This window comes from Anolis carolinensis, chromosome 1, assembly GCF_035594765.1.
Source record: "Anolis carolinensis isolate JA03-04 chromosome 1, rAnoCar3.1.pri, whole genome shotgun sequence".
NCBI lineage: Eukaryota > Metazoa > Chordata > Lepidosauria > Squamata > Dactyloidae > Anolis > Anolis carolinensis.
The window spans coordinates 88712011-88727689 of NC_085841.1; the positions used below are offsets into that span (position 1 = coordinate 88712011).

The following is a 15679-nucleotide window of genomic DNA, read 5'->3' on the forward strand; positions in this document are numbered from 1 at the left end:
TTTTTTTTTCCTTAACAAATATAATTTTTTAAAAAATGCAGCTACCATGACATATGTTTTGTTTCTTGTAAGTACTGTTTAAGCAGAGAATTAACATGAGAGTCATTTTAGGCATTCAGTCATGAAAACCCAATTTAAAAACTCACTCATCCACCTATTTAAGTGATCTTGTTCAAAACTTCACCGCAATTAAATATCTTGTAGAGAGGAGGATAGAAATGCCAGTGATAATTTCAAATGCCAAATTACATTGTAGAAGCCCGGAATTTTCATGTGGATTCTTCCCTGAAGCTTTTTCTTTGGAAGAAAAAGAAATGAGGGGGTTGGGAGGAGCGTTTAAACACATATACAATGCTGAGTTGGCTTGAATTCTGCAGAGAATCTAGAGTATGATATCCAGCTAAATTGGCAGTGGCTCAAATTGCATTTCTGCAAGACTAATGAAATGAGAAATGTTGTTGCAAGCTTCATGCCATGTCAGACAATATAAAACTAAAATGCCCTTGAGTTAATCAGAACAGTCTATTCAGCGCAATTCACCCATTTGAAAAAGCTACTGAGCAGGCTGGAAACAGTGGTGCGCTGGGCATGATTATTCTGGATAGCAAAAGCATTTAATTTCTGAATTGCTACAGTAAATATATGTGCTCTGTAACTCTACCTTTCATCTAGCAAAGCAATGTCCCTCCTGTCTCCTGCCTCTCCAAATCTTTTTATTTCTCAGGGATTGTGAGAGATTTATTTTTTCTGAGACATTCGTACTTGCACACTGCCTTATAGTAGCATTCACAGTTACTGCTTTTCAATGCAGATAGTAAAACCTACAATAAAGATGAGATAGAACATTGTGCATTATCAGGTTGATGAAATATTTTCTTTGCTGCTTCCTTACCAGACTAAAGTAAAGAAGTATTCTTGTTTGCTCTTATTTGCAGTAGCTTTTTTTTTTATCATTGCTTAACTTCAGAAGCAGTTCAATATAAAGATCTCTCCTGTCAAATCACTGCTTCTTTCCTTAAGTACTCATAGTCCCCAAGGTAGACATTGGTATACAGAGCTGATCTCACTGCTGTCAGTCAGCACTTACCAGGCATTCTCCAGTGATATCATCGCATGACTCCGCATGACCAAAGCATGTGCATGGCCTACAGATTCCACCAACAATAGTGCCATTAACTCGCCTGTGCCTTGATTGACAAGACTGCAGAAGAAAAATATTTTTACATTTAGTGAATGGGACATGTCATAGTAATGCAAGAGTAAACTCAACAATGAATTTGGTAACATGTTTCTCAATTTTCCCAAATTCTTTCTTCTGCCCATTCTACACTATATGCAGAAACATCTTGTTCCACAGCAGAATGTGCCGCATTCAAACCACCTCTGCGTAGCAAGACATGTGGTTTCAGGCAATAAAGTAATCCATTATTAAAATGGAGAAAAAGACATTTCATTGCTCACTCAGTCTTGGATCTATAAATAAGATAGAGCAGTTCTTTCCCATGCCAGTACAATAATCCCTGTCCACACAAGTCAAATCTGGTTTAATGTGAATATTTTGCTAGAGTTTCACATCCCTGGCTTGTCTTGTATAAGCAGCCTCTTTCTGCCCTGGAACTTTTAGCAAACTCTTTCCACATGCCCACTGCCCACTGTGAGGACCCACTGTGAAAAAGAAAAAAGAATGAAGTACTAAAACACGTCAAGCATGTACATCTTCCTCGCATATGCTCAGTGCACTAACCTTAACCAAATAGGCGGATGTAAGACTAAAGGAGACATTAGCTTGTTCTTTCTTCTGAAAAGGTAGGAAAAAAACAGAGAATGGAGAGTGGAAATCAGACAGCATTTACAGGCTAAAAGAAGTTAAAAGACGTATTACATGACTGAAAAAAGGAAAAAGGGGGAGAAGGGATCTTTTTTGATAATCTGATTGCTAAAATGTCATTTTGTCTTGGATCAAATGTTAAAGAAAGGCAGTAGACAAACATACAAGTAGAAAAGATAGCAGTCCACAGGGGAAGAAGGAATTGATCTCCAAGTGTTCAATGGATAATGTGTTGTCAAAGGCTTTCATGGCCAGAATTGCAGGGTTGTTGTGTGTTTTCCGGGCTGTATGGCCATGTTCTAGAAGTATTCTTGCCTGATGTTTCGCCCACATCTATGGCAGGCAGGAGACCTCACAACCTCTGAGGATGCCTGCCACAGATGTGGGCGAAACGTCAGGAGAGAATACTTCTAGAACATGGCCATATAGCCCAGAAAATACACAACAACCCTGTTCAATTGATAGTTTTTATTTACCTTGTTTCCCCAAAAATAAGACATCCCCTGAAAATAAGACCTAGTAGAGGTTTGTTGAATTGCTAAATGTAAAGCCTCCCCCGAAAGTAAGACCTAGCAAAGTTTTTGTTTGGAAGCATGCCTGCCGAACAGAACACCAGAACATGCAGGATTGGTAAATGTACATACCATATATTGTTGCACATGGAAATAATGGTAATAACAAGAAATGCTTGATAGGATTCACAGTTTGTTTGGTTATGCTGGTTTGTGATGAGAACTACTGTACAGTATATAATAAATGTTCATTTTCTGTTCAACAATAAATTTGAATTCTTCTTCATGGAAAAATAAGACATCCCCTGAAAATTCAAAGATTCTCCTCTTTGGGAGCAAAAATTAATATAAGACACTGTCTTATTTCGGGGAAACATGGTATTTTAGAAAAAAACCAATGTGTTTTGGCCTATGCATATATATTTAATGGTCTTCTCCAGGGGCCATATAAAACAAAAAGAAACAGAAATATCAAAATCAAAATAATATCATTACATGATAACAACATAAAACATTTAAATACTTTCCCATAGAAAAACAATGAAACAAAAAAGGATAATGTGGTCAACCATGGAGTACTTGGGTACTCATTGAACAGCACAGGACAGCATCATGGGGAAAATGACTCAGTACCTATAGGTGTCTTTGCTATACGTACAGATATGGTATATTCTTGTTTTTTTTCTTTTGCTCTGTGTATCTGTGTACAGTTATAACAGTACTAATTGTTCTTTGGCCCCATGAGGATGCTCAGCCTATTCACATGAAAGCTTCAAGCAGAGTGTGGAAGGTACACCAACCAGTGTTCACATCCTTTCTGTTGATGAGACGGAAGGTCTAATAAGAGCCTAATAAGAGAAGGCCTAATAAGAGCTTCTGCTTGTGTTCACTTGAATATGATTGGGTGTCTTTTTCAAACTTTTCCTCCAGCTTGTGGCTGTCAGAATCAGAGATGATGGAGACATTGGAGGAAGGGCTTATTTATATATCCACATCCTCTCTCCACCTTTAGTCATCATATGAATGAGGTGACTCCTATATATGTTATGATGCCTGCCCTCCAAAAATATTTACATTTTGATAAATATTTTATCAGTTCTAATTTAGTACAATGGATAACATCAATGGGTGTTTTTTCCCCAGGAAGGATGCATCTTTAATCAGGAAGCCCTTGACGGTTTTGCTTGCACTTCAAAATAAGTTGCCAGGAAGCAGTTATTGCCTGCCATATATTTTTCTGAAAGTTTTGCAGTTTTCAGCACTGAAACACAGTTTCTGCTAGTTAGAACCAGACTGTTTCCCCATTACTATTCCACAAGCAAGAGTTCAGGAATAGGCAGGTTATGACAAACCTCAGAGATATTCATAGGAATCATATATTAACATTCGGAATTCTCTGGGCTTCGATACTGCATCACCACACCTGAGAATATTTCATTCTTTTAATATATCTTTAATTTATGCTGTGTGATACTGCCTCTCATTATGCATGATACTGAGATGTAGGTAGGTATATAGCCTCCTTCATACCATTCTAACATAATGAATGACTTATTATGAAAAAAACATATATATAAGCTACCCCCACTCTCTAATATGAATTCAAAATAATTCCTGATTGTCTGTATTATAACCACAGTTTGCAAGAATGCTTGATTATTATTACAATATTTTGTTAAGACTCTGGTCAAGGGGAACTATATAAATATTTGCCCAGCAGCAAAAGATATGAAAATAGACTGATTTTTTATGCGTGATTTTCACACAAATAAATATTTAGAGAAATTCTCTGGCAGCTTGAAATAAAGTCAAGAAAGGTATTTTGAAAAAATCTATCTTGTTTATTTTCTCTCTCTCTTTTGAATTCCTGTCCTTCCCTGAACAATTCAAAGGTTATCAGTATCTGCATGCCCTTATGCTTGATGAAAAGAGATGTGCCAACTGGAGGTCACCTAAAGAAGCATCACTGTATTATCTCTCATACTGCAAGCAGGATGCTCATTACAAATACATGTGATAGATGAATTCAAGAAAATCATATATTTCTTCAGCCGTATACTATGAGGGGTGCAGAATAGTACTGGAGACGAAAAACTTTAAATTATTTGTTTAGAAGGAAGAACCAGCTTTCCAAACAAGAATTGATTATGAATTTTTCTGTATGAATATGTAAACTCAGAAAGGCTCTGGGAGAGTCAGCAGAACTGCAGGTATTAATGGATCTCTGGGCAAAAAACAGCTTCACTAGAACCTGAAAAGCAACCCATATCCAAGTTACAAAATGAACACTGGTTCAACAGCCATTTCAAAAGTGGGCCTGGGAATGAGGATTCTGTATCTGGAATCAAAGATTTCAAACAAGAATTTCCAAGGATCTACCCAAAATAAAAATGAATATTTATCTGCAAGTTCCTTTGAGGAAGCTGGTTTGAAATCAATATAAATTTGTTTTCTACGCAGAGCCACTTTCTCTTGTCTGACTTCTATTTTGTGAATGTATGTATTAAAACAACTAATACATATCCAGCTTTCCATTTGAATCCATTTCAATTGTAGCTTATAAAATAAGCGTGGTTCAATTTTGGACCACGATTCCAGAAGATCACAATTTGACTTCTTACACAAATATAAAAATCTACAGGGTGACCTTAGACAAATCAAACCCTCTCAGCCTTGCCACTTCATCACACAGGATTTCTTACTCATCCCAGGACACTTCCAGAACAGTTTAGGGATGGAGCCCACCGGATCTCATCAAATGATGCACAGCAAATGGCTCCATCCCTGAACTATGCTGGAAGTGTCCTACAACATTGCTGGCAACGAGGACAGCACAGGAGGAAGCCAGGCAATGACGCCTTCTCCCATGTGATGGGGAAGCCATTGGTGCAGGCAATGCGCGGTGTGGGACGACAAATTCCCCATTGCCACACAGATTCACTGTTGATGCCTGGTGAATCCTCCAGCTTTTTCTGGTGTTCGGATGCTTAATGTGATGAGGCCCTTAGAGGAAATATGGAAAACCTCCTCTTAACAAATCTTGCCAAAAACCTCTGTGATAAGTTTGCCAAAGGTGAGAGTTAACTTCAAAGTACATATATCAACAATGAAAGAAACATGTAAAACAGCTTCAGTAATTAAAATGAACATTTAGGGAAAGATCCAAGATGGACTCAGTGTGCTGCAAGAACCTTCTCTGGGAATGGAGGGACAAAGCTGAGAATAAAGGATAGTTGATAGCATAAAACAAACCTATGATCTCATAGAGGAAAAAATGTTTGCAAAGTTATATGGTCTGTTTGTCTCTGTTCTAGCTATGTTCCTCTGTATTACCTCACACTCACTGAAGAAAGGGAGGTTTTGTGTACTAACAAAGGGCAACTCATGCCTGTTTATTGTCTTGTAAACTTAAGCTTTTAGTTGACATACCTTACCCAGAAAGTGGAAGTTTCTAGAGGGAAAATAAGTAGGGTTATACTTAAAATGCCTAAAAGCTAGATGTCATTGAAAACAGAATTTTTATCTGGGGTATTCAATAAAGAAAATGAACTGTAATAAGAAGAAAAGACAGGAATGGATGTTGGGCAAGGTAGAAAGGTTCTCAATGCATATACAAACATTCAGGAAAGAAGGAAGGACAGGAATTGACAGCAACCAAGGCAGATAATTTTAAATGCATGAGCTGAAGAGAATGCATTCAGAGGAGAGTCAAGTTAAGGAGTTCTTGATTACAGGCATGAAGCTTGTATATGTTACTTCGGAGATCAAAGGTAAAATAGGATTTGAAAGTACAAGGGATATCAGACCTGTAAATATCTTGAATAAATATAGTGCTTCATTTCATCCAACCTCCATTCTGCCTTCTACATACTTTACAAACAGGTTTCAAAGGATAATGGGTTTCACAGGTTGTAAGCTCTCTAGCTGGAAAATGCTTTTCAATGAGTTTGTTTCTTGCCAGTGGGAACTAATTTCTTGGGAGACAGAGAACATATTTTATTTTATTTTGTTAAAGCTGAACATGATATAGCAGAGACATATTTTATGTTTATTTTATGTTATATTATTTAATTTGATTGTTGTTCCCATTTTATATTGATTATATGGGGATGCCCTCAATACCTTATAGAATACTACCATTATTTACCTGCTCTTCACATATTGAGGAAAAGGCAAGATATTATTTTAATAAAAAAATAATAAAGAAACACATACATACAAAAATATAAATAACAGTTAACCACTGGCCATAGTACACAACTTAATTTATTTTGCCTCATTATAACGTCTGCTTTGAAACATTTAATTCTAAAAACCCACAAAACCAACCACTAGCCTTTATGAATAGTCTTTTTTTGTTCCTGTATTAATATCCCCAAGAGAAGGTGCAAGTGAAAATGTTAGTCTGAAAAATGAAAATGAATTAAGACTTGAAATCATAAACATATAAAAATCATGGTGTGCTTTAAAGGAAAAGAGAGCTGACAAGGAAATGCCTAGAGTGCCAGTATAAATGGCACATTGTTTATAGTTTTGTGAAACAGAACATCTTTGTGTTTTAACATGCTCCCTTAAAGGCATGGTTTTTGAAGATTTTAGTATTTTCAGTGACCAGGAGCAATGCCTTGACAAGTTAGTTAAGCATATGTGTACTCCCTCTGAGCATGCACTAGATAGGATTTGGAGGAAAATATGAGGAAATAACACATATATATTCAATAAGGCTGCATTTTCCAAGCCAGATAAGTAGAGCTCAAGGCCATGTATGAAGATTCCAGTGCTCCCAAAAGGCAGTTGGATTCTGGCAGCTAATGACAAACTAAAAACAGAAGAAGAAGAAGAAGAAAGGAAATACTTGATTTAAAGGCATGTTCCGTTTTCTGCTACTGGAGTTTAGAAGCAAACTTCAAAAAAGATCCTTTAAGAAACCAGGTGCTCATATTACAGTGGCAATTGTGGCATGCTGCTGAAATGCAGTGGCAAACCAAGGATCCTTTCTGTAAAACAAGCCTATCTTGCTAGTTTCATGGGCTATTTTGTGCCTTGAAAAGAAACTTTAGCCCCATGATTTCCTGGTGGCTTCTCATGATGCTTGAAGGGGGTTGACTTGGAATGATGGAAGGGAAAATTGGCGCCTCGGCTTGCCAAAGTTGTTTATGCCTGTTCTAACAAGTTATCCTGGAATCTCATATACAGCACTTAAATGGAAATATATCAATTGCTCTGCACACTCACTTCACAGGAGGTACCAGAATATCCTGGAGGACACTGGCAAATTTCAACAGCAGGTGCATCTTTGTGTCTTGTTGACATGTCATCAGCAGCTTCCAAACTGACATCACTCAACCTAGAGTGTAAGAAACAAGATAGTGAGAAATTACCATTTCACCTACAAAAAGACATTGATCTTAGAATGTTTCTGCTGCTAGACTGGGATGTGGGGGAGACCTTAACTGGTGAGATAACTGTGCTAGTGTTTATTCACTGAAAGGGGGAGGGGTGTCTTTCCACTCACTGCCTCCGCCTTGATATCATTCATGTTTAGACTGTGGAAAGCCCATGTTAGGAAACTGTCACAACAAGTGTATCAGCAGGAGGAGGACTGTGCTTAGCTTGCAACTTGTATGCTTTCATTTTCATTGCAGGCACACACAAAACTAGGCTATTTGTTAAAACCCAAAGCTGAGGAACTGTCAAAAACAAATTCTTCTTTTCCTGCTCTGAAAGTACTGGAAACTTTAATTATATACATAAGGTATAAATGACGTCTTAACATCTATGTTGTTATAGAAAACAGAATAACGTATAGAGGGGGAAATACTACATTAGAAAGAATCAAACTGAATCAGTTTGTATTCCCAGCATTCAGTGTGTTATCTGATAACAAGAAAGAAATGAAAAAGCTTATTTTCTGTTCCAAAAGTCATACTAGTTTTCAAAGACTTGTGAAAAGTGACTAGAAAATACATCTGCTATAGAAAATACACATTGGTAACCAGCTTAGAGTGCTACATATTCTAATACTAATTTGTCCTGAGAAGAGATAAAATGATTAATTCATTTTTGTTTTCATATATATAGACCTAAATTTACATCTCGTGGACTTATACTCATGGTATAACACAATTATACGATAATTTTTGCATTTCTTTTAATTCCTCCTAATTTTAAAGTAGAGTTCTTTAATCCAAAAAAGTAAGTACAAAATGCATATATTATGGAAGACTTCATATAAATGTGCATGTGTCAATTAATAGGTATACAAAATGATGGTGATGAGTAAAAAATCTTTTAAAATATGTGTACATTAGAGGAGATTGTGTGCAACAACACATATAAACTTTGATGAATATGGAAATTCATATGACTTTTTTTGGCAAATGAAATGGAACAAATTTGTTCTTGAAAAAAACCTGCTACAGGAAACAAAACAGACAGATATTCCCAGCAACTCTTAGGTAAATGTCCATACTTCTGAACAGAAAAATGACATGTGCTTAGTTCACATTTCTTTTCCTGTCCAATAAGAAAAGAACCTGAAGCCCAGTCTTTACCCTAGCACTCCTTTAACTCTATTCACAGTACTTTTTTTACCCTACTCTCTTTTCTTGTAGCAGCCAACTGGTTCTGTTGCTCAGAATCTACCCAGTAAGAAAGGTCTCCTTAGGAGAAAGATTCTATTTAGTAACAGGGGATAAGACCAATTGCAAGCAAAGAACAAGCATCAGGCCAGTAAAGGAACAGCTGGCAGTGTGAATATACAGGGTATTTGAAAAAGAACTCCCTATTTCACCATTTAATTAAATGGTGAAATAAGGAGTTCTTTTTCAAACAGCCTGTATATAAAATCCTCAGGGCTCTTCCAGACATGGCGGAAAACAGAGTGGAAGCAAGTTAAAATAACCCGCTTCCTTCTGGGTTTCTGTACCCATCTCCAACCCAAACCCCAAGCTTTCAACTGTGTGGTGGCTAGATGACATCTGAGTCAACCTGGCATCCAGCCCCCCTCCAGTCTCCCATTTCCCCAAAAAAACACCTCTACACAGTACTGGTGACATGCAAAAATGACATCAGGAGGTGTGTGTGGGGGGGGGGGGAGGAAAATCCCCCCACCTCATGATGCAACATTTCTGTGTGTTAGGAGTACTCTGCAGAAGGACCTGCACTGCCAGCAAGCCACCCCAGTAAGTTTTTTTTGGAGGGGGGAAATGGGGTTCTGGAGGGGAGGGGGGGCTGCGGGGATTGAGGACTGGCTCTTTCCAGGTGTCAAACTCAGTTCTTTAGAAGGAAGTCCCACAATGTCCAGTGGAGACTTTTCCCAGACAGCAGCCATTAAAGGTGGAATCCTATTAGTCCATTATAATAGAACTGTAGTTACGTATATAGTGTTTCAGGACTTCACAGTGGAGGTGTGTGAAGATAAACACTGTTCTTCCAGATGGAATAAATGTTGCTGACAGTTGTTTGTGTATAATTTATATGTATTGTATTATATTAATAATTATATCTCAGTATAATTATGTGTGTATTATTTCTATAATTATATTAAAGATATAATTATAAACAAAGTTATTTTAAATGTTATCGACCTTCAATGTATGCGTTTAAAGTATATCTTAAACAGAAATGCATTTTGTGTTTAGAGTTGGGTTCCATCTCTAAAACCCATTTACACTGACAATTTAATGCAACTCAAAGCTAGCTTCAAACTGCAGCAACAACAAAGTTCCATAAAAGTATGCAAAAGAAAGCCCTTAGTGTGCACCACTGCTCTGTTGTTTTCATAATCACCATCTAGGTCTCAAACTTATTCTAAGATCTCTTGTATGGCAAAACCACATTCTGTAATGCTAGTCTGAAACTGCATTAAATGGTCTATGCCAGTGGTTCTCTGTCTGGGGTCCCCAGATGTTTTTGGCCTACAACTCCCAGAAATCCCAGCCAGTTTACCAGCTGTTAGGACTTCTGGGAGCTGAAGGCCAAAACATCTGAGAACCCAGGTTGAGAACCACTGTTCTATATAGATGGGGCCCAATGCATCTCATTATGTATATATTCCAAATCCAAAACACTTCTGGTCCCCAAATATTTTGGGTATGGGATACTCAACCTACAGTTAAATATGTTCTCATTTATAAACACAAATTTCTGATCTTACGTTGATTAAACTGGAAGATCTCTGATAAAGGCCAACCTAGAAAGAGTATGGGAATGCATTAATAAAACCATTTGTATTCCATTTCCAGTGAGCAAAAGCAAAGATGATTTGCAAAGAAGGACTTTTAATCACAAAGAATTAGTTCCAGAAATTAATTCTTTCATTTTTAAAGCATTTTATGTTATTTTCTAATGTGTTTCATTTAAAATTAAGGAAAAACTAGGGAAAAATCTGGGAAATATTATCAAGATTACTAACGGCAAAGAGTAAACCAAAATATTTTTGAGCTGGAGGCGCAACAAAATTTGCCAGTGTTCTTTTAATCATATTTATCTATTGTTATTTTCTAGTGCCATGTAGTAATTTGAAGGAATGAGAAACAGTTACGCACAGAACATTTCACTCAGTATTATTCCACATTTGTATTCACTGAGCAGTACCAATTTTCATTAGGTTCTGCTATTTGGAAAATGGTATTTTAATGCATTTAACAGTTTTAGTTCATTGAAAAAAAGCTGCAGTCATGTTCCCCCACTTCAATGTAGTAATTTATATTCCTCTGTGCCATTTTGGAGACATTAAAGTATATAATGTTGGCAGTAATGGGATTCGGGAACTTTTGCAAAATTTGAGCATCTAGACCAAATATTTAATATGGTTGCAAGTGTGGCAGACATTGTTGACATCTAAATGCTAACAAAATTAACAGAAGATGCAGCATTTGAAGCAAAAGCTGGCACAGTTTACAATCTGCTATTACTTTAATCGTGATATCCTGAATGAAAAAGAAATCACCACGAACATGCAAGGCCACTGCAGAGCCTCTGGGTCGCCTCATCTCCATTTCATGCAACATTATCTCACAGCTGAATTAACTGAAGAGTGCCACTTTTTATGAGAAGCTATAATGGGAATAAATGGCTACATGGATACTAACCTATCAAACTTCATACCACAGAGGTCTGAGTGATATTGTTGTAGCTATCATGAAATCACAAGTCTTTATTGCTTCAAGCATTGCTGATTTCCCTAGAGAGTTCTGGCTCATACAAAGACCAACTTGGCACCTTTTCCCTCCTAACTATTCCAATTTTCTGGATTTTTACATTTTTCTCCCCCAATGATCACCATGTTATCTTTTAGGAGTTAAATATATTGCTTTGGCGGATTTACCATTATGCCTTACTAAAGGCTTGACTGAGTTGTGACCATGCAATTTCTGGGTGCAGTAGCAGGCCAAATCTTATTTTAACATCCATGCTGAGGTCTCTTCATCTGGCAACCACTGGCCTGTCTCTGATTCTACACATATACCAGGCCACACTCTTGCCAGAAACAAAGTGATTTGTGGGTAAAGATATTTGAAATAACATACTTTAGATTTCATGGGATACTTAACCACATTGTCTGTATCTTTAAACAATTATTTCTTTGTACATGAGGCAGGACATTGCGGACAAGCATACAGATGTGGAGTGGTTTGTTCTGCTCCACAGTTGCACAAGGTGGAGGATTCCTCTATGTAGTGCCATTTTGCCAGGTTGTCTTTTGATCTGCCTACTCCGCTTCTGAGTCTGTTCAGGGACTTCCAAGTTGCCCATTCTTGGTTTGTACATGGATTTTTTTGTATCAGGAGCGACTTGAGAAACGGCATGCCACTTCTGGTATGAGAGAATTGGCCACCTGCAAAGACTTTGCCCAGGGGATGCTCAGATGTTTTAATGTTTTTACCATCCTTGTGGGGGATTCTCTCATGTCCCCACATGAAGCTGGGGCTGATAGCGAGAGCTCATCTGTGCTTTCCCTGGGTTGGACTTGAACCGGCAACCTTAAGGTCAGCAATCCAACCTTCGAGTCTGTTACGGGTTTGTAGAAAAACAAACTGCGTGCAGTCCTGTCCAGACTTATCCAGTCCTTTGTTTTATCCACAATGAGCAAAAGAAAAAAAAACAAGCCACGAAAAATGGAAGAGAAAATCAAAATTTACTCTTAAGTAGCAGAGTCAAAAATCATAATAAAACTTCCAGCAACAAAAACTCACATAGTCTCTTGCATTAAATTCATGCAACTTCATAGTAGGCTCTCAGCAAGCATTCAGTAAGTCCCCAAAAGACATTACAAACATTCCCAGATATACCCCATTCAGGGAGTGGCTCAAGCCTATTAGCCCTGATTGTTCCAATTACTCAACCATGAGTTGTAATTAACCAGGTGTTTTTCTCTTAACACACACTTACACAAGTAGTGATCCCACAGAAACTTAGTCACATACATGCATATACAGTAATAGAGTCATCAGTCCTGCCGGCAGAAGGGTTTAACCCACTGCACCACTATATGGATAGGAGGGAGCAAATGAATGCCAGGTGCTACAGGCTATTTTTGAGAGGAAGGTAGTAGCAAACCACCTCTGAGTATTCCTTGCCTTAAAAAACCATTGAAATGAATGGGTCCCCATAAGTTGACAGATGACTTGAACCCGTGACTTGAAGTCACATGCACATCTAGAGATTTATCAGCTGTTAGATCTATTATCTTGATCCCGTAGTGCCACAGGGACATAGATGAGAGTATATGCTGAAGCACTTCCATCCTGATGCTGCAGCAAATATATGAAGGAATGTCAGGCTGATTCCCCATGATGAAAAGAGCATTTCCTTTTATTTCTTTTGTTAAAAATCATTCTGCCATCTCCTTTGAGTTTGGTTTAATCCCTATACATAATGGCTGGATAAATCTGGGTTCTTAAAAGTATTTTTTCCATAATTTTGCTTCCTGGCCTGATCCCAACCTCCCTACATTTTGAGGTCCTGTTTATTCTGGGGCATGATGAATCCCAATATGCATGGGCTCAAATACTTTAAATTGCATCCTGAGAAAAAGATGCTAAACCTCTGATACACAGATCCTATGCAGCTGGTTTTGAATAGATGTGTCTTTCTTTTCAAGTCTTCAATTTATTGGATGGGAAGAGTATATAAAAGCCCTGTAGGGTTGATCCTAGTGATTATCCCCTTGAGTCTCCACTTGGGGGAACACTATCCCTCTTTGATCATGGTAGAGGAACACACTTTCGGTGAGAGACAGGGTATTGGATATATCAGTGAGAGTAAGGTTAAATTTCTTCAAAGAGTGTGGGTTAAATCTCTTCAAAATCCCTGGGTGAGAGACAGGGACTACGATATCTTTAAATGCCCATGTGAGAGGTGCACCAGTTTAGATGTAACAGATGTCTCAAGAAGGGGGAATGCCCTGCAATTTTAGTCTCATGGTTCCTGCATTACTGGTGGTCTCTGGGAAGTATTGGGAACCTGTCCTAGCACATTTGTTCTGACTGCAGCATTTTTAAAAAAATTCAGTTAAAGCCTGGAATGCCTTTTATTTCATTTGACAGACAACCATGCATGGTGATAAGAATAGTACATGCACAGAAATGGAAAAAATCATAAATTTCAGCACAAGAGGACTGGTTGTAGAAAATGATCAAATTCAAATTAGCTGAAAAGGAGGAGATGTTTACTTTGATTAGAGAAAATTAATTGGAGACATTTTAATTACCCGAAGATTTTTAAATTCATATTTACTCTTTTTTTCCTCATTGTATTATTTAATATGTTTTAGTTCATTTATACTATCTTGCTGTTTTTAACTTGTTTTAATGCTAACTGTAAACCATACTGAAATCTCCTGATATAGGGCAGATTATAAACATTTAAATAAAAGAAATATATACATACCACATAATGCATTTCTACCTGTTCCTGTGGTTTTGCAGCACTGAGCAAGGATGACAAATTTATCCCCATCATTATCGTAGCTGTAAATATAACCAGTGGACAAACTAATGGGAGGTGAAGGGGGGGTATGTCTGTACTCTGTTTAAACAGGGGTGGCATCCTCATCTGCAACTCTATTGTCTAACTTACAATAAGCCTAGGGATACCCCAAGCAATTTTCCTTGTACACTTTGGTTGTTCTGTTGAAGGACTATGCATCACATTGTGTCTCCAGCTAACTACATCAGCAGGCTTGTAGCTAGTTATGGGACAAAGGTCAAGAGGTAGAATGATTATGAAACACAATTAGTTTCAGAAGAGGGTTGAAAGACAAGAAAAGAGGTGACATAATATAGTCCTTGAGAAGCAAATTACACACAGAAATAAAAAACCCCCAACAAACAGAGGCTGAGCTGGCAGAGAAAGCAAAGACCTTGAGATGAGTGAAGATGGAAGCTTTGCTACAGTGAAGGACATGCACAAAAAGCAGTGAAAAAACTAAGAGGTTACCCTGAGGACACAGACAGATTTGAAACGGTCTAGTCAATGTGAAAGGAAAGGTCACCATGTAGAAGATCACCAGGGCTTGGCAAAGTTACTTTTTCAGATTACAACTTCCATGATCCCCTTTTATTCTATGTCTTGGGATATGTTAGCAAAACAATTTTTGTCAGGGATGAAACTATCACAATATGATATATAAGGACTAGACAGAATAAAGTAGCAATAATACTTATTCAGATGCGTAATTAGATGCTTACTCAAGTAAAATAGGGAGTGGTTTTTTTTAGCAGTGACACATGAATATTTGGTAACAGCTTGTGTACACACCCAAACAAATCCAAATTCAAGGACTATTCAAAAATAAAATGAAGATACTGTTATGAAAGCAGAGGTGTTTTAGAAAAGCACTTTTCAATGTAGCCAGTCACCATTCCATTGTTCCATCAGTACAAATAATTGCCCTATACACTGACTATGTCTGAATTTTGGGAGAGTTATACTTTTGGGGTACGTCTGCCAGAATTCTCAAAGTATCAGTTGCCAGAGTTTTTGTCATACAAAAAAAATCAACATTTCTAATACCCAATTATGTCTGATTTGATATGTGGTTGTTCCAGTAATTTAATAACAGGTTGGATGAGTGAACATTTAAGTTAACCAGGTAGGTATTACAGAAAAGTCAGATTCAACCAGCTGGAAGATTATCCTTCCTCTCTGAAGGAAGTTTTCCAAAATTTCAATTAAAGGACTGAGTTAGATACAAGGGAAGAAAACATATTCTGAAACTCTACTTATATAAATACAAGCAAACTGTAAATGCCGCTTTTTAAACCAATTCACAATTGTATTAACAACAAAATTGTATAGCCCAAATACACATTATAACGAGGCAGGTTCCACA

At 37.4% G+C, this 15679-nt stretch overlaps 1 protein-coding gene across 1 annotated transcript in view; it reads right to left on the reverse strand.

Annotated features, from left to right (window-relative positions):
- The window catches only part of lama2 (laminin subunit alpha 2), a 630991-nt gene that overhangs the window by 262067 nt on the left and 353245 nt on the right, over window positions 1-15679 (reverse strand). Inside the window, 2 exon segments of the mRNA XM_062978830.1 lie at window positions 1088-1201; window positions 7576-7687. Coding sequence (XP_062834900.1) covers window positions 1088-1201; window positions 7576-7687 — 226 coding nt within the window.